Below are 19415 nucleotides of genomic sequence, written 5' to 3'. Positions count from 1 at the left end.
GTGATATGCTGCTTTGGCTACCACAGAACAAGCACTTGTTAAGGAGCTGGCAACACCAGGAAGGGCGAAACACAGGGAGCAAGAACGAGGAGTTTGGTGCACTGTAACCAGCCACGTTGGAGGTAAATAATGCTATTAGACCTTTTAGTGCTCTCAGTCAATAGATTCCTTTGATCATTTAAGCTGATTTGCACTGGGGTCTCTATAACTTGTAACCGTAAGTCTCCTGAAGTAAGTTAGCATCTGGGAGGAAAAATCAAGCTGCACACTAGGAGAGAGAACAGGAAAAGGGAAACAAATACAGAGAGGGTGAAAGTTGGCCACCAGTTTAAGTCTGACAGGAGAAGAAGGTAGCAGGCTCCAAAACTCAAAGAGAAGGCAAGACTGGAGACAGGGAGAGAAGGCCTTCCAATCTAGAAGCACCAGTCAGACCAGCACAGGGCCATCCTGCCGGACATTTATGAAAAGAATAAAGTTTTATGAAGAGTTAGAAAAAGAAATTAAAAAACAACAAATGCTTCTTTTTAAAAAGGCTTTTATGAGGGAAAAAAAAGAAAGAAACGACTTAGGGATAATTTAATCTGGAGAAAGCAAGTCCTAAAGGCAATTTAACTTGTTGAAGGGTTATTTAGAAGGAGGTGACTACACAACTCTTCTCCAATTTCACAGGGCAAAGAACAAGAGGAAATTGATTTAAATTTCAGTATGAAGCTAAAAGGCAGCCAGCAAGGGTACTTGGGGGAGACTGTTAATGAAAACTGAATTTCTATGGCTTTTAGAAGATGGAAAATTATCCATGTTGGTTCTTTTAGTTTTTGGTCAAACTGAACAAATATTTAAAGAGTGTCCTTGATTCATAGGTTCAGAACCATGTGAAAAAACCTTACCATGGGCGAGGCTCTGAGCCAGACTCTAGGCACGCAAACAGGAGTTACATGGGGTGGATGACCTGTTTGAAGGCTGTATCACCGGACACGAGTCACTGTACAAAGGGTATGGTGGTATATACCTGTAATCTAGCATACTAAGGCAGCAAGATGGCAAGTTCAAAGCCAGCTTGGGCTACAACAGCAAGAACCTGCTTCAAAAACAAAACAACAGCCGGGTGCTGGTGGCTCACCTCTGTAATCCTAGCTACTCAGGAGGCTAAGATCTGAGGATCATGGTTCAAAGCCAGCCCAGGCAGGAAAGCCCATGAGACTCCTATCTGGAAGTGGCGCTGTGGCTCAAGCAGTAGAGCACTTGCCTTGAGCTGAAGAGCGCAGGGACAGCGCCCAAGCCTAGAGTTCAAGCCCCATGACTGACAAAACAAAAACAAAAACAATATACAAAGCACCACTGTAGGGATGTAAACAAAGTCAGGACACAGTCCTAACCCTCTCCTTTTTGCTCCTCTCACCCCTAATTCCCCAAGGTAAACAATATTGAGTGGGACACTCAAAAGCATTTTTCCAATAGCACCTGCAAAGTTAAGAATTGTGCAATCGCAAAATGTCCAAAGCAGTAAATGTGAAGGATTTAACAGGCCATATATATTCCCTAATAAGTAGTACAGACAGCAAATCTCTGAATTCAGAGAGAGACCAGTAGATGCCACAATGGGCCTTTCAAGAGAAGTACAACCTGAGGAGGTACAGGAAACTGAGTAGTCTGGGCCAGCAAAACAGCAGCCATTACCCAATGAGGCAAAGAAGCCAATGGGATAGTGTGGGGAGCATGGATTTCACACTGGGAAAGTGGGTAGCCCAGCTTCACAAAGACCTTCGGGCATCAACTAAATAACGGCATGTTTTGAAGGCTCTGGAGTCAAAGTAACATGATAAAAGCAACATCTTCTACACAGTGGTGTGGCGGGGGGTGGGGGGCTAAGAATTCTGCATCAGCTCAGGCTCAAGTGGATGAGGGCCTGAGTCCACAGGGTGCAGTGGAGGGGATTAGACAGAGTGGAAATACACACACTTCCTTATTTTCTTCAGCATTTTCAGATATATGGGACAAAGGCCTGTCTCCTTGGACCTGGTCATTAACTGCACAGATGGGCCAGGAAAATAGAGAATGAGTGACAGAACTGAAAACATGGCAGCCAGTGTGAAGGAGCTGATGCCTAGAATTTTACTTACACAAATTATAACATCAAAATGTCAACATGTAAACAGAAAAAAAAAACAGCTCTTCCAAAATGCTCGTTTGTGTGCATTGTGGGAGACACTGTTTTTTACTGTCATTGGGTCAGTGGAGAAGCATAGAAGCAAACAGCCTATACTGACTGAACTGTGCCAAGCAATGAATATTAAGAGAGACTTCTACAGAGAGAGAAAAGGTCTTTTATTATTTTTTTGGACTGAAATATTTCCAGGTTTCATCTTTTAACATAACTGAGATACAGTCACAGATTCCCAATCACTCCCACAGGCAGATACTTAGAAACTTAAAAAAATTCATCACCTCTCCTTGATATCTTTCCCCCCTTCCGTTCCTTAATTTAATTTTGATTCAACTTCCTCTTGTCACTGCTGGCTTACAAATCACAGCTTGTGTCTGGAGTCAATCAGAGTTATAAAGGACCCCACTACGCCTTCATCTGGGGACCCATTTATATATTTTTTCTTATTTCAAGAGGTAGAGAGGAACTCTGGGTTTCCAATCAACCATCACATTCTGCTCTTTGGGGAGGTTTGCCTCCCTGCACAGTCAAGGGTACATCAAGCTCTGCACTTGGCAAGGTCTTTTCCTTCCTACCTGCATAGAGATGAACGTGCCTTGGGAACTCACTTGCAAAAGAAAAAAAAAAAGGATCAAGTGAGGATAAAAAATACATAACAGCATTAACATTAACAATCGGTCTAGCATTCAAAATTAAATGCAATCTCCTTATTACTTTAATGGGATCCCTTAGACTTGAAGTATTTAACTAGTCTCTTTCACATCAAGGATTCATTATATAATTCTCTCAATATTGGGTATGTAAACTGTTCGCTGACAGAATAAAAACACATTTCCACTGGAACAAAAACTAGAGGAGGACACTGCAGTTGATTCAGAACCTGATAATGGGTTACAGATTCCGTTTCAGTTCAGATTTATAGTCCATGTGCTGTAGAACCATTTACTACCTTCAGGTCGTATTTGGAAGAGAAGTAGGAACTGCTACACCACTGAGCCTGAAATATGACTTTTCCCACTGTAGTGCTGAGCTAGAAAATGAGGGTGAAAAACACATGTCATACAAAAGCTACCTTAAACAGAAAGGCAGAGAAGAACTGTCCGAAGTTCTGGCCGCAGGGAGGATCTCCCTTGGTCCCTGTCTTGCAGGGTCACCTGAGTAGGGCTGCAGTATAGGCCTGCCAATCTCTGGCCGGGTCTAGCTTATTGCATAACTCAATCAAGTCATAGGATGAAGAACATGAACCTCACCTGTGTCAGTAAGCAGACAATTAAATCATGGATTGTGGATGCAAAGCTTTTACCCAGTCATCAAGCCAACCTGTTTCTTCCACCCTCCGGCCTCCTACTAGAGTGGGACCCTCCCCCTGCAGAATCCCTTCAGAAGCTAGAGCCTAAGGGTACCCCAGAACACAATCTATATGGACCAGCTTCCTGCGACAAGTGCAGAGAGGACAGGGTAGAGGTCACAGAGGGGGGCGGGGTCGGGACAGCACAGCCTACCATATGCCTCTCACATTCTTTCCTGCCTGTGTGTCCCCTGCCACACTCTCAGTCAGGGGTACTGGCCTGCCTCTCCTCTCCATTCCCACGTGTGGAAAACGCATGGTCATCTGGGACATGTGTACAATCACCTCTGTCCCAAGTCTCTTTCAACCTCACCTAGAAGTAAGCTGTCCATCTTTCAAATCCTCATTGCTTTTCTATTGAAGATTCTCCTTACTGATGAGTAGGCCTTATATTCACAAACTTGTTTATGAAGTAACTTACTGCTCTCTAACACAAATAGTGTTACGTATTCTGTTTACTCTATCTTCTCAGACTGCAAATACATAAAAGTAGAGTTTGTCTCTCTTATTTTTCCTCAGTTCTCAGGATTAAAGGCCGCACCTGGCCAGTAGCAGGCACCCAATCAACATTGTTGAGTGCCCCCTTGCAGAATCCAGGCAGACTGACGCAGATGAAACCCCGCTCATCCACAGGGCAGTCCGTGTGCCTTCCTCCCTCATAGGTGGATGCTCAGTGCACACAAAGCACACTTCACATCCTGAGCTCCACTCAATCCTCACACCAGGGAACTGCACCCTCAGGGCTGAGTCCAGCTTGCCCCAGCCGTGAGAGCTGACCGTGCAGGCTCCTGGCTGAGTGGAAGGAAGCTGCCTCAGCCACACCAGTGTCCTTCCCTGGAGGAAGTCCACAATCAAAGCTGGTCATGCCGTGCTTAGAAGGGCCTGCCTTTTGCTCCAGTAGCCAATTCTTTTTCTTTTTCTTCTTTTTTTTTTTTGTCGGTTGGGGGCTTGAACTCTAGGCTTGGGCGCTGTCCCTCAGCTCTTCCACTCAAGGCAAGCACTCTACCACTTGAGACACAGCGCCACTTACAGTTTATTGGAGATAAGACTCTCACGGACTTGCCTGTCCGGGCTGGCTTTGAACCACAATCCTCAGATCTCAGCCTCCTGAATAGCTAGGATGACAGGTGTGAGCCACCAGTGCCCGGCTCTCCAGTAGACAATTCTAAACTGCCAGATCAGCCCCTGAGCTTTCTACACAACTGACTGTCCCCAGACCAGAAACAGTAACTGAACTTTTACAAACATCTATAATCTGTACCTGGGATTCCTTTCCTTACCAGTGACTTCATTAACTAAGACCACAAACCTTTTTCCCTTTTCCTTAAAAGCAGCTGTACATACTATCAGAAATGTATTTACACTAGGCTGAGCAAGGTGTGGCGGCACATGCCTGTCATCCCAGCATTTGAAGGCTGAGGCAGGAGAATCGTGAAGTTAAGGCCAGCCTACCTACAAAGAGAGAACCCTGTCCCCAAAGAAAAATGAAAAGAAATATACCAGGTAATTACTTATTTTATTTAGAGAGGGAAAATGAGAGAGTGAGAGAGAGGCAGGAAGAGGGGAAGGAAAGGGGCAGAAAAAGGGAAGAAGGGATAGAAAGTGAAAGTTTGGCTACCAAAAAAAAAAAAGTATTTCACCAAATCTAGTCAAGCACTTTCCGATATATACAATTTACAAACGACCCCCTAAAGACTGCAGAGACCACAGCAAGAGTAAATCGCGAGAGACTGGCTGTGCGACACCACGCTGAGCACAGCCGCGTGGCCCTAGGCAAACCCGTGCTTCCCCAAGAACCTGCACTGCAACGCCAAGAGCGTGGGGACTCTGGGGGTGGCGAAGCCTTCTGAGCAAGTAAAGCTGGAAGCAGGGTCTGGTAGGTGCTGAACCAGTGATAGTTATTACCAGTTGTTACTTTTCAGATGACAGCCAGAATACTGAAGCTTCAATGCAACATTTGTGGATGATTTTCTTGTATAGGTTCAGAAAGTCTGAACTGCAAATCCAGCTGAGTTTCAGGAAAATTACCCCCTTTACGAAAGGTTTCACCACAAGCCTCCCTTCCACAGAGGCACTGAGCTACACATCGCGCTTATAATTCAATGCTGCTTTCTATGACAGTGATCTATCAGATGAATTAATTCTCCAATTCCTCCACACGTGAAAAACATCATCTGCTAGGAGTTTTGTTCTGTGTTGCTTCTCCAAAGCAGAGTGTGTTCATGGAAGAAACTCTAGAAGAGGGAGAGACCAATACCCAGGAGCAGTCAGGCCTGATACTGCTGCGCCCCCTCTGTTTGGTTGGTACTCTAGCGTGGTATGATATACTCTCCATGCTAGGACACACTCTGTGGTCCTCTTGCACAAATATGCTGGAGCATCTCTGTAGTGACAGCTGTCACCACCTTGATCACTGTTGGTAACACTGCGGCCTAACACTCACAACACCCCCAACTTCTAGAAGGAATGGCAACATCCATGTTTCGTTTCATTAAATCATTAGTCCACTTAGAAATGTATCTTAGTGCACATAAGTAAGCAATAACAATATAAAAATTCTTTTTCCCCCCAAAGTACCAAGCAATTCTCTTATAACCGTCACTGAATAAACCTTTCCCTCCTGATTTACATCATTTAGCAGGGATATCACTTACATATGCGTGCACACACACACACAAACACACACACATGCACATGTGCATGCTCACCCTAGTGAAGTAGGCATCAATGAACAATATATGCATATGCATATATTATACATACTTGGCTTGGAAAGGTTTTAGTATCTGATAGGGACAGTGTACCACTGCCCCAGTGCACACTAGTCCATATTTTTTTTCAAAAATCCATTAGCTATTATCACACCTCTTTTTTGTGTTATTTATTTATTTATTTTGAGGCTTGAACTCAAGGCTCTGTGCTCTTGCTTGGCTTTGTCACTCAAGGCTGGTACTCTGCTACTTGAGTCACACCTCCCCTGCTTTAAACATCCTTATTTTCCTAGATGAATTTCAGAACTACTTTCAGGTATCTCATAAACAAGTTAGGTAGACATTTTTCTACAACAGCATCAAATTTAAAGATTAAATTAAGAATCCCTACTACTGCAGGGGCATCAGTAGACATGCCTATAATTCTAGCTAACCAGGGGGCTAGAATCTGAGGATCACCACTAAAAGCCAGACCAGGTGGGAAAGTATGGAGACTTTATTTCCAATTAACCAAAAAAGTCAGACAAGTCAGAAGTAGGGGCTGGGAAGGTGGCTCAGTGGTAGAGTGAGCCTAGCATGCATGAAACCCTGGGTTCAATTCCTCAGTACCGCATCCACAGAAAAAGCTGGAAGGGGCACTGTGGCTCAAGTGGTAGTATGCTAGCCTTGAGCAAAAGAAGCTCAGGGACAGTGCCCAGGTCCTAAGTTCAAGTCCCAAGACTGGCAAAAAAAATAGAGGTGTGGCTGAATTGGTAGAGCACCAGCTCATTAAGTTCTGTGAGGCTTACCTTTGATGTGCCAATACTCGTTTCATACAGCGTGCTGGAGCCCATTCTCACTCACCTCTGGCACCCACTGGTCCCATGAGGCTGGGGTCTTTCCCGTGGCTTGCATGGGTCATCCACGTGGGCTATACAGGGTCTACAGGGCTCTGCTCCCACTGAAAGCATCTAGTCTTCCAGCACAATGAATACATCTGAATGCATTTAATGCTTCCAGATAACCTAGTGACAATTCTCCTCCTACCATTAGGAACTCCAGTTTCTCAATTTGAGAAAAGATGAAGCAGAATGCACACTGAATTGGTATTTTTGCCTTTTTATTTAAGAGGCAAATTTGAAACAAATTTGGTTAAAATGTACTATTTATTTAAAATAGCCACAAACTGGAAGCAACCTAAATACCTCTGAATAGGTATCCAGGTAAATCAAGGGTGTGGCATATTAGAATCTCATTCATTTCATTAGTCATCTTTGCTGAGGTGCTGAGGACAGACCCCGGGGCTGCTGTGTGTGGGGGGGGACGGGGTTCAGAGCTAGCCCATACCCTCACCCCAGCCACTGGACTGTTTTTAGTGACCATGCAGTCAAACGAATCGGTTGTCCAGAGCACAAGGTAAAGATGCAGAAAGATTCCCACAATACAGTGTTAAATGAACAATTCAAAGAAATGACACAGGAGTACATAAAAGTACTGTAGAAAGATCTTGGTTTTAAAGAAGTATTGGAAGTTCCAGCAATGGTCATTCCTGGCCTGTTAAATGTGAACTCCATCTTTAAAAATGTTTTATTCCAGGTAGTGCTGGAGTCTGAACTTAGTGCTGTGAGCATGCTAGGCAGGGAGTCTACCATCTGAGCCACACCAGTCTTTTTGTTTTCAATTTTTGAGCTGTTGCCAAAGGCTGCCTCAGAACACAATGCAAATCCTCCTACCTAAACCTCCCACATAGAGGGATTACAGATGTAAACCACCATGCCAAGCTTATTGGCTAAGATAAGGTCTCACTAATTTATTGCCCAGATTGGCTTTGAGCTGTATCCTCGCACTTTCCTCCCCCCAAGTAGCTGGGATTACATGGTAAGCCTTGTGGCCAGCTGCTTTATTCTGTTCAGGGAGTACTTACTACTTTTATAATGAGATTTTAAACTAGTCAGCTTTCAAACATATCCTACTGACAACAGTCCATTATTAAGAGCACACAGTCACTATTAAACACATTTGGAAAAACATACCAAATGTCAAATTTGAAAAACAAATCATATCTTTCCACTGGATAAAAATTTCTAAGTGTATGGGGAAGTCTGGAGAAACCCAAGGAAAGAGGCAATCCTTATCAAAAGTGTTTAAGAACATACCCTAGGGTCCTGAGAAGGCTGCGTGCTGAACCCTGTAACCATCCCCTGAACAGGTCCGTAAGGATCATCTACAATGCCTGGCACTGAGCAAAAACTATGAGACCAGAGGGGTTAGGAGGTTGTTCAAAACCACACAGTTAATTACTGGCAAAATCCACAACTTGGGATTTTGGAATTCCTTCCTCAATTCCTTTGAGTTATAATATGCTGTCACCTATCTTTTCTCTCACTAGAGAACTGATTGCTGGATGATGCCCAAGAAAAGGCAAATGCTCATTTCACCAGCTGTCCCATCAGTAGATGGAGTGGAAATGTGCCCAATATTGGGAAGGAAAGACTTGGTTTGACACCACTAATGAGTTCTGTGATAAGAACTTTTTGGCAAGCATACATATGTCACACATTAGTGGGAAGTGGCAAGCTCTAGTATTTCTATACTTTGAGAACTGAAAAGCCAGGAAGCAAAGAGGACTTTGGCATGCAAACTTTCAGCTGTGCTATATTAGTTATGTGTAGATGTTACTGGTTTATTCAACAAATCAATCTTTCATTCCTCTGCCTTATTCAAAGCCCATTTTAAACAAAATGTGTAGAAACATTAAAAGGCCTCATGTTATAAGCCAGAATTAACATGGTAAACCTTGCCAATCCTTCACCTGCCAGAGGGGTGCATATGGATTTTCATATGCCACACCTCCAAGACTAGGTCACATGGTCTTCATGACTGTATTCAGAAAATATTACACATTCATTTGGTAATAATCTCTTCCTTAAAATGAGAAAAATTAAATGAGATTATATAAAGAGCTTAACAGAGGTTCTGTTTAGCAAAAGTTTAAAAATTACTGATTTTCCAAAGTTTATATCCTCTTTAGTATTACTAATAGAACTCAAAATAAATGAACATACTAGTTCAATCACCCCTCAGATCTGCTGTGGAGACCAAAACCTAGCAGCACTCAAACCCCCACTAGAAAAAGGCACACATTAGCACATAATCTGTGAACATCACTGTGTATATGTTGAACACACGTACTTTACTCACAATACAGTGGACATGAGATGTATAGAACCACTGTGTTATTTAGAGAAGGAAAAACACATGTACGTGTTCAGTACGCCTGCAACATACACTTGGTGGCACTGGCATTTGAACTTGGGGTGTTGAGCTTGCCAGGCAATCACTCTACCACTTGAGGATGCCTCCCATCCATGTGTGGTATTTTTTTAATCTTTTCAATACCCAGCAGTAGAAGCCAAAGCTATGCAGCCTGGGTATGGAGGACTGCCTTGCTGACGATACTTGGCTATATAAGAACTGATAAATAGTCCTAATCTCCATACGTAGACTAATCTTGTTCAAGTCTCCCAGATGAAATCAGACCCTGAGCAGGAAGAATTTCACCAAAAATGTCACACTGGGGGGAGCTATTTCAGCAGCCTTCCCTAATAGGTGATACACTGAACTATTGGTAACATGCCAACTAGAAACTGAGGAAAGACAGAACTCTTAAATCCACTTCAGAATCTTCTTGGAATGAAAAAAGAAAACCAAGTGACTATCCATGAGAACCATGCTTCTAGAACATGTGACAGAATCACCACCTCAAGGAAGCTTCTTTCTAGAACAAAGCCCTGAGATCAGAAGAGCATGCAGCATTTGCACAGCCTTTCCAAGTCTCAATCCTTACATGCACTCACTCAATGCTGATCTGCCTACCTACCACAAGACCCAGCCCAGTGTGCAGGCTTTGTGAGGCAGGTCACCATGCAGTTATATGAGTCTATGTACTAGGCATCCATTTGGTACTTAACTGTCTCGATGACCTAAGTATAGCACAGTTGGAGGATACTCCTGATCTCAGCAATGCCCTCTAATCATGTTACCCAGGAAGCACTGCCACTGGGAAGTCATCTACCTCTTGTTTTAAGAAGAGCCATTGGGCTCCTTAGGTTTATTCTTTTCTGTTGAGAACCAAGAAGAAAGCATGAGAAACTGATGCCCTATTCTTAACTTTGAAAACAAATATTGTGACTTCATAGCATTTAATCTTCCAACTAGAAAGCTAGGCATCTTTCTACCTCTACCTCTTTCCAATTCCACTAATTCATTATTTTGTTGAGTCTACTTCCTAAATACTAAATACATTTGAGCACTGCTAACCCCAGAATCTAAAATCTGAGCTGGGCACTGTGGCACACAGCTATAATCCTAGCTACTTGGGAGGCTTAAGTGGAAGGATCTGTCCCCAGACTGGCCTGGGGAATAAAAGCAAGATGCTATCTGAAAAATAACCTAAAGGCAAAAAGGATTAGAGGCCCAGCTCAAGTGATAGAGTGCTTGCTTAACTAGCACAAGACCCTGAGATCACACTGCAGTAGTACACATACAAAAGTAGAACCTTCAAAAATATAAAACTTTCTGAGCACAGATATAATATCCCAGAATGGAAAATTCTACACCTGACTTCATGACAGGTTGTAGACAAAATGCAAGTGTACTAACAATATTCTATAAAATTACATTCAGACTATGTGTAAGAAGTGCAGTTTATTTTTAGACATGTGTCCTATCTACAAGATAGCTCATCATGTGCATGCAAATATTCAAAAATCCAAAAATTCCAAATCCTCAAAAACTTCTGGCCCCAAGCATGTTAGAAAAGGAAGACTCAAAGAGTGATGGATTAATCACCAGCTTCTTAGCTTTCATATGAATTGTTAAAACAGCCTCATAATTAGCTCTCATTGTCACACTCCAAAACATCACTGATATTGCAATTGCTGGTTTTAAAATACAAATGCATCATGCCTCTGCTTATGTAGTACAGAGCCTAACATCCAAACTTCTTACACTGCTGACTACACTAACCCAAGAGCTGGCAAACTCTCTCTGAAGGGCATGGCGCTAAATTCTTTAGGCTGTGCAGGTTCAGCACTGTTGCCATAGCATGAAAACACCCTGAGCATGTACATAAATAACAGAACATGGCCACATTCCAATACAATCTTATTAATAAAAACAGAACAAAACAGGGAGAAGTCTAGATTTGGCATGCAGGATACAGCCTGTGATCGTTCAACCCAAACTGTTAGTCCACTATGTAACATCTCTGAGTCCATCCTGACTCCAAATGCCCACCATTACAAATTCCCACAATTCCAGGTTTTGAATCCCCACAGAGTTGAAACCAAGGGCCAGGACAGGTGAGGGCAGGCCAGGCACTGTGGCAGGCACCATGGTGGGTGATGTCAGTTCTGCCAGCCATTACCTTTTACTCCTTACTCCCAGACAAGGCACTCCCCTTTCTGTGCTTCTGCTGGGCTGCTATTTTAATACATAAGCCACCTGTTACCACAAACTGGAGTGGACATAGAGCCTGACAACTAAAGAACCTTACTCCGTTGCCCCTGATGATGACTATAATAGAGGGTTTGGACAAGGTGCCATTGGCTCATGCCTGTAATCCTAGCTACTCAGGAGGCTGAGATCTGAGGATTGCAGTTCAAAGCCAGCACAGGCACAAAAGTCCGTGAGACTCTTATCTCCAATAAACCACCCAGAAAACCAGAAGTGGCACTGTGGTTCAAGTGGTGGAATGCTAGCCTTGAGCTGAAGAGCTGAGGGACAGCACTCAGCCCCATGACTAGGAAAAAAAAAAGAGCAGAGTTGGGGGGGGAGAGGTTTGGGACCCAAGCAGAATCAGAGTCCATTCCTAAGATGCACCAAGTTAGCAAAACAGTCCCAGGTGCTCAGGTTAGTAGTTTATATTATGTTACTATTAATTGCAAAAGAATTGAGACTCCTTATTCTTGAGACTTTCTTATTCCATGTGCCTAAGGCCTTCAAAGTTGCTATCACTCTATTTTAGAAAAGAAGAAACCAAGATCAAACAACTTGCCCACATTCATATAGCCAAATCCAAGTCTTTCTGTTCCAGGTTCTATTCAGTACTAGCTCAAGAACAAACACACTGTTTTCCATCTAAAGACTAAAGATTTTGTGTTGTATAGTGGAGGCCAGGTGCTGGTGGCTCACACCTGTAATCCTAGTTACTCAGGAGGCTGAGATTTGAGGATGGCAATTTGAAGCCAGCCTGGGCAGGAAAGTTTGTGAAATTCTTAACTCTAATTAATTAGCAAGAAAGCAAGAAGTGGAGGTATGGCTCAAATGGTAAAGCATCAGTCTTGAATGAAAAAGGTAAGAGCAGCATCTAGGCCATCAGTTGAAGCCCTAGTATCAGGCACACACACAAAAAACCCCCAAAACATTAAAAAATTTAAAAAAATTAGTGGGTACTGAAATAGGAGCTGTGGAGTGAAGTTAGCATTAAAGTGGCTCTAAGGACCTGCTTTCTACCTGTTATGACTTTGGGTCAATCATTTCCCTTGTCTAGCTGTGTAGAGTAAGCAGAGTAAGGTCAGGCTTTCTCACTATAGCTTCTGGGAGGCTTTGGGCCTGCACTTCCAAGGACTGGGATTCAGCTAGCTCAACATATTGATGTAACCTTGAGCTATGCAGGCATGCAGTTTCTTAGATAACTTGCACGTAGCCTTGACACCAGTGCATATTCATATCTTTGTGTGGTCATCTCTGGCCTAATTCCACTTTTGTCTAGAAAGTATAAACAGGCCCCACTAGAGAGCAAGGTATGAGGAGGTACTACTGCTGGGGGCAGAATATGAACGTGTGAACAGAATAAAGCTGGTATTGCTGTGGAAAGTCTGTGAGTCTTTGCTGGGATGGCTGATGAACAGAGCATCATGCAATGTGTGGTCACTGCTGCTGAATGTGAAGACAGAGGCTGTGAATAAAGCATGGCCATCCCCACCTTGCCTTCTTTGGCCTGCCCAGATCAAAGGAGACTGAGAACCTCCAAAAAAAATCTTCTGCTACACAGGCTGTTAAGTCCTTCCACCTAGAAAATGCTAAGCCCCAACAGGATGAACTCAAGGTCTTTTAACGTTCATTTTTTGTTGTTGGTGGTGTTTTTAAAGGGCTATGGTTCTGCTTTAAGCATACAATTTCATTTTAACTAGCTGTCCAGTAGGATGATAGATTTGAACTTAACATTAAGCCCTAGGAAATGCTCCCAGGATATAGAGCTGTAAAGGGTCATGGGGAGGAAAAGGATCACAACATGGGTAGTGCACACCCTTAATCCTAACACACAGCTGCTGCCACCAGCCCCACACAGGGCTCCACTCCTTCCTGTGCACTTGTAAGTGAGAGATCCAAGCACAAGTCAGCTAAGTGGTCTGCAGACTAAGCCTGGAGAACAGCCTCCATGGACGGTCTGGTTTCTTTGAACAGATACATAGCCTGGCAGGGCATCCTCAGGCCCATTTGATATGATAATGAGATGCAGATAAGAGGGTATGCCACGCGTGCCCACCCCTAAGTGGCAGGATCCAGCTTGGAACCCAAGCTCCAGATCATTTACTAATCTCATGGCTCTTTATTTTGCCCACTCCGAGCTAATTAACCAAACAACCTCCCATTGCAAAATGGTGTGTTCATTATTCTTTGGAACTGTTCAAAAAGTGTAAGTCCTTCAAAAAAAATCCAAAATGTCATTATTGTTCATTTTTAATTTAATGGGTTGGCATGCATTCCAGAGCCATTTGCTAATATAAATTATGCAAAACATAAATGATTAGCAAATGCTTGCTTGGCTATCAAGATAGCAAAGTTGAACATATTTAGCTAGGTGTGGTAGCACATATTATAATCCCAGAACTCAGAAGGCTGTGTGAGACTCTGTTTCTGAAAAACAAAAAAAAAGCTACTATTTAGAAGAAAGATGCAGAAGAAACTGACCCATCATGGTGGTGGTGGGAATCTATTTTCAGCATAATCTTATTAAACTTACTATAACTGACAACAATTCAGTGAGATAGAAATCCCATCTCAAACATGTTCTATCCACAATGAGGAGCAGAAGTAGAATTGGGCTAGATAAAAACAAACCCTAGAAACACTATCTGTGCTTCAAGGGAAGCATTTAACACAGGGCCCTACCATCCCTGGCTACCTTTCCTTAGATTAGACAGCCAGGGCTAAGCCCAAACTGGAAGATGTGCTTCTAAAAATCCATCTCTTCCTTCTTTTCCTTAGATCTGAGAGCCAGGAATAAGCTTGAATTGGAAGACCTGCTTCTAGGAGTAATGAGAATGTTAAGGACAAGGAATCCAGGACCATCAAAATGCCAACCATGCTTTTAACTGACATCAAAAAGCCAGGAAGCTCACCACTCGGTCTTCCCTCTTTCCTCTGCACAAGGAAAAAACAGAGCAGAGGACAGGTATAAGGAAACACACAAAACAATTGCAACAAACAGTAGGTTCCTTAAAATACGTTTTTCTTTTTCACATGGAGAGGGGCAGTAACCCTAAACACATCATGTCCCTACTAAATAGAATCTCTAAGCCCTGACATCTTTCTATACCGTTAAACAGCAACCCTGGATTTTCCAGCTACATGTAGTCTCACCCTCTAAGAGGTGTCCAAGTGTTCTTTTCAAAACACTTCTGACAAGCAGCTTCCTCTGTGGAATTACCACCAGAACCAGGAACTCAGCACCCACAGTCCTGTTTCCATTTCCAAAGTCCAATAAGCCAAAACAACTTCAAGTACATCACTCAGGGACAGACCTAAGTAGACACAGAGCCCCACTCCCAACCCTCACTGGGCTTGATACCTGAACTGTGCTTCTTGTCTCTCATATTCCTGAAGCCCTTACCCGTGTGGGCCAAAAATCCAATGATTTCAGAAAGGGCCATCTAAAACTCAAAAGTGAAATCTCTGTACAATTCCATAAGAATGCAGGAACAGGTTGGTCAGATTGAGAATACAGAAGAACATCCTAGTTTCCCCTCCTCTCATCTCAACCTGGGAAGCTCTCCCTTCTACAGACATACTGATATATACAAGATGGGATCAATGGAGGCTGGGAACACGGCTTAGAGGTAGAGTACTTGCCTAGCACGCATGAAGCCGTGGGTTCGATTCCTCTGTACCATACAAACAGAAAAGGCCACAAGTGGTGCTGTGGCTCAAGTGGTAAAGTGCTAGACTTGAACACAGAGAGGCTCAAGGACAGTGCCCAGACCCTGAGTTCAAGCCCCAGGACTGGCAAAAAATAAAAAATAGATGGGATGAATACCATTTTTAAAGACTTATTTTGTGAGATAGCTAATAGTTGCAGGGCTAAGGTAACAGACTAGGCTCTGGGCCTTCTTTAGTGCTTCTAAGGGTCACACAGCATCTGACTCCCTATAAGGCAAAGTTCAAATCTACAAGGCCCTTAAGATCTACTTCTGTCTGCCACTGTAGTCGTTCTTCTGGGAATCCCACATTCCAGCCATGTTCAAATGCTTGTTCAAATGTCAAACCAACTTAGATCAGGCTGATGTACATTCCATGCCTTTGGACATATTACTTCCATGGCCTCAGATGCCCTTCCCTACCAATCTGCACTGGACGAATCATCTCCTCTTCTAGAATGTTATTTTTGCATGTTGCCTAGTAATGCCCTACCAGACTTGTAGGTATCTGTTTCACCAATCCTATATCCTGTTACTCTTAGACAGTACTGGCCAGAAGGAAGGTACTGTTTGCTTTTATTGACTCTAATCTGATTGTCTTCCTTTTTTTTTTCTTCCAGTACTGAGGTATGAACTCAGAGCCTCACACTTGCTAGGCACATGCTCTACCACTTGATCCATGCTCCTAGCCCTTATTTGCTTTAGTTAGTTTTCAGTTAGGGCCTCACATTTTTCCCCCAGGCCAGCCTTGGACTTAGATCCTTTGGTCTTTCCATAACTGGGATTACAGGTGTGAACTGCTACACCCATCTTATTTATTATGAGTATGCAATAATATGTGTGTGTGTGTGTGTGTGTGTGTGTGAGAGAGAGAGAGAGAGAGAGAGAGAGAGAGAGAGAGAGAGAGATGGGGGGGCAACCTCTCTCCATCTCCAGTAGCTGAGATTACAGCATGTGCCAATGAGTCATTGAACCTGATCTAACCCCCTTTCAGATGCTTGACCATCTTCTAATGACAGCCATTCACTAATTCATGCCTATATATTCATTCAAAAATAACAAGTGTTGGGCATTGGGCTATGTTGAAATCAATGATGTTAAGTTTCAGGGGCCTCTTATTTACATCTTCCAATGATCTGAAGTTTCCTTTTGGTGATTTTATATTTTTATTTTTTAAGAAGTGCACAAGGAACTGTATAAGCTTGAGGCTCCACAAAACTACATCTACTCTACTCTTACTGCCAAACACACAAACCTGCACAAGGCCAACATTTCTTGCTTAAGTGGAAAAAAAACAACAACTGTTATTCAAGAAGTATTTACAAAGCAAGGCTAGGAGTCGTTCCCAGCTGAAGCCAACTCTGTTCCTGCCAGTGAGGAGAAGGTCCCTGATCTCAGATGGACAAACTATTCACAGCCCGCTGCGTTCTGGGTACAGAACTCAGTTTAGATAATCATATCCGAGTGTCTGTGGAAGATGATCCTAAACCGGAGTTCTAACCACGGCAGGAGGCAAGGGGAGGGTAGAGTTCAGCGCTGAGGGTTCTGTTGTTTTGCGATGATCTGGGCTTGAACTCGGGGCCTGAGGGCTGTCCCCGAGCTTTCTTGCGCCAGGAGGGCGTTCTACCTCTAGCGCCATACTTCCACTTTTTTGGTGGTTAACTGGAGACAAGAGTTTCACGGACTTTGCTGCTCTGGGTGGCTTCGAACCGCGATTGCCAGTTCTCAGCCTCTAGCGTAGCTAGGATTATAGGTGTGAGCCACCGGCTGGATGGGTTTTCACCGGAGTCCCAGGGCGAGGGGCTGGGGGAGGTTTCCCCGGTGCTGCAAGTCCGCAGTGACGCCTCACAAAGGAACCCATGACGCGGGGGTCAGCCAGCCGAGCTCCCTCCCTCCCCTCGGGAGACACGGGCTTGGCCGGGTCCCCCGACACGGACAGCTCCGACTCGGAGGCCAACGCAGGGAACGGGCCCCCGGCGGGTCCCGGGCGCGGGTCCGCCGCCCCGTCTCGCGTCCCCCTCTGGCCACCCTCCCCCCGTTTCCATGGCAACCCGCTCACCACTTCACGGGCCCGGCTGGAAAAGTCGCCCTTGGGCCGGGGGCTCCGGCGGAACAGCTCGTCGCGGGTGCCATCGGCCCCGCCGCCCACCGCCAGGCCCAGAGCCTTATTCCGCGTCTTCACGGTCTTGACGCTAGCCCGGAACAGCAGGGTGATGTCCACCGCCATGTCGGCCGGCACCTGCGGGCCCACACGTCAGCAAGCCGCGACCCCAGCGGCAGGTCGGGCCGCGGGTGGAGGACGGTTCCGGCTCTGCACGCTTCCGTCCGGAAACGACGACTCGCAGAGAACGGTTCCGGTCTCCGCCCGGACATAGCGGCTGTCGGAGAAAGGTTCCGGCCTCCCCGGGCGACCGGACCCGAATTCCCGCCGCGCGAGACGCGTGGGCGCCCGACCCCCGGCTTCCCTCAAGGCAAACCTCCAGAAAGCAGAGGATTCCCCCAGCCAGGCCGAAGGCTTCTCGAGCATTCGGCCACTCGGGCAAAGAAGCCAGCATCTTGCTGAGTAGTTGTCTGAGAATTCATTGTCAGGAGACGCGGGTCCGGATTTTTGACTGCTTGTGAGTGGCCTTAAGTGTTGGGACATGGGCGTCGCCAGGCCTGCTGCCCTCGGTGGGGACCAGACGGGGGGCTCGCAGATTGAGGGGATGTCAGCATCACCAAGGTGAAAACGGACGCCGGGGCAGCTCGGATGAGCCCCTTGCTCAGAATGTCGCTTTTCAAAGACACTCTCTTACCTATAGACATAGATGACAAGTCTGCCAATGGGGGCTTTCTGAAGTTTTGGTCCATGGTTTAGTTTTAACTTAATATTTCACTGAGTTCCTGGAATTCGCTTCTCCCCCCTCGTCACCCCCCCTCCCCCATTTAAAGAGGAGGCCTAAATGGAATGTGGGTTAAAATGTGGATTAAAAGTGGAATGTGATTTTAATGGTCAGCAAGATAATCCTAAAATGCGTTTCATTCTCGTTCTCTCATGAGTTGTACAGTTGAGTTTTCCAGGGACTCTGATCTTGAAACAGACTCAATACAGAGCAGCTGTCTTCTATTAAGCCAGACTGTAAAGAGATTTGGGAAAATGTAAGTGCCCTTCTTCTTCCCAAGTATTTCTGTTGTTGTTGCTGATGTTTTGGAAAATGTGTTTCATAAAAAGATATAATTTATAGTCATACCTAATAGCCTTATACTTGTTTTAAAAAATTAATAAATGCCTCTGAGCTTTTTTATTCTATTTCTCATGTGGTAAATATCATAGATAATATCCATATAAACTAAAATTTATGGCCCTGAAAATAGTATAAAAGCAGTCTGAGATCAAAAATTTGAAAAAAAATAACCCTATAAGAAATAGTTGTCAAGAAAATGCATATTTACCAGAAAGAAGGAAGGAAAAGATTATCTAAAATCCAGATTGTAACTACTTCATCTTTCCTGTCTGAGGAAAACTCATTTCCATACAGCTAGAGGATGAGAGAATGAAAAAAAATTAGGAAATCTGTGCCCGTGGTTCTGTCTTTTATAAACGGCCCTTTGTTTTATGGAGACATTAATGAGTCTTTGACTCTGCTAAGGTGAGCCTGGAGGCAGAGTAGACAAAGAAGAGTTAAAATCTTCTGTGTAATAAAATGAGGGAGGATTGAATGAAAGGGGGATGAAGAAGCAGCCAGAACCTAGGAAGGGGGCCCAGAAGTAGAAAGCAAGTAATTGGGAAAGGTTTTTGCTTTAGAGGGAGGGTGAGCTTCATTGAACCATCAGTGAGTGGTGTGGTGTGTGAATGTGTTTGGTGCAGTGGGTTTTTAGTGGAGAGAGAAGGACAAACCTTCAAGTTTTCTGTCTTGATCCATAAGAACAGAGAAATCATGATGATGAGACCAAGGTGAATGCAAAACAGGCTGTAAAGCCACATGTGACCATGGTTTCAGAAATGCCCAGAAGACAAGGCCCATTAGTCT

The 19415-nt window shown here is 44.3% G+C and overlaps 1 protein-coding gene across 1 annotated transcript in view; it reads right to left on the bottom strand.

Annotated features, from left to right (window-relative positions):
* Positions 1-17692, bottom strand: part of Stx18 (syntaxin 18) — an 85779-nt gene extending 68087 nt beyond the window's left edge. The window contains exon 1 of the mRNA XM_013023965.1: positions 17465-17692. Coding sequence (XP_012879419.1) covers positions 17465-17632 — 168 coding nt within the window. The 5' untranslated portion in view covers positions 17633-17692. The remainder of the gene's footprint in view (positions 1-17464) is intronic.
* Positions 17693-19415: the final 1723 nt, after the last annotated feature.

Source organism: Dipodomys ordii, unplaced genomic scaffold (genome assembly GCF_000151885.1).
Source record: "Dipodomys ordii isolate 6190 unplaced genomic scaffold, Dord_2.0 Scaffold71, whole genome shotgun sequence".
Taxonomy (NCBI): domain Eukaryota; kingdom Metazoa; phylum Chordata; class Mammalia; order Rodentia; family Heteromyidae; genus Dipodomys; species Dipodomys ordii.
The sequence above is the reverse complement of the archived record's forward strand: the minus strand, read 5'-3'. Positions and strand labels throughout refer to the sequence as shown.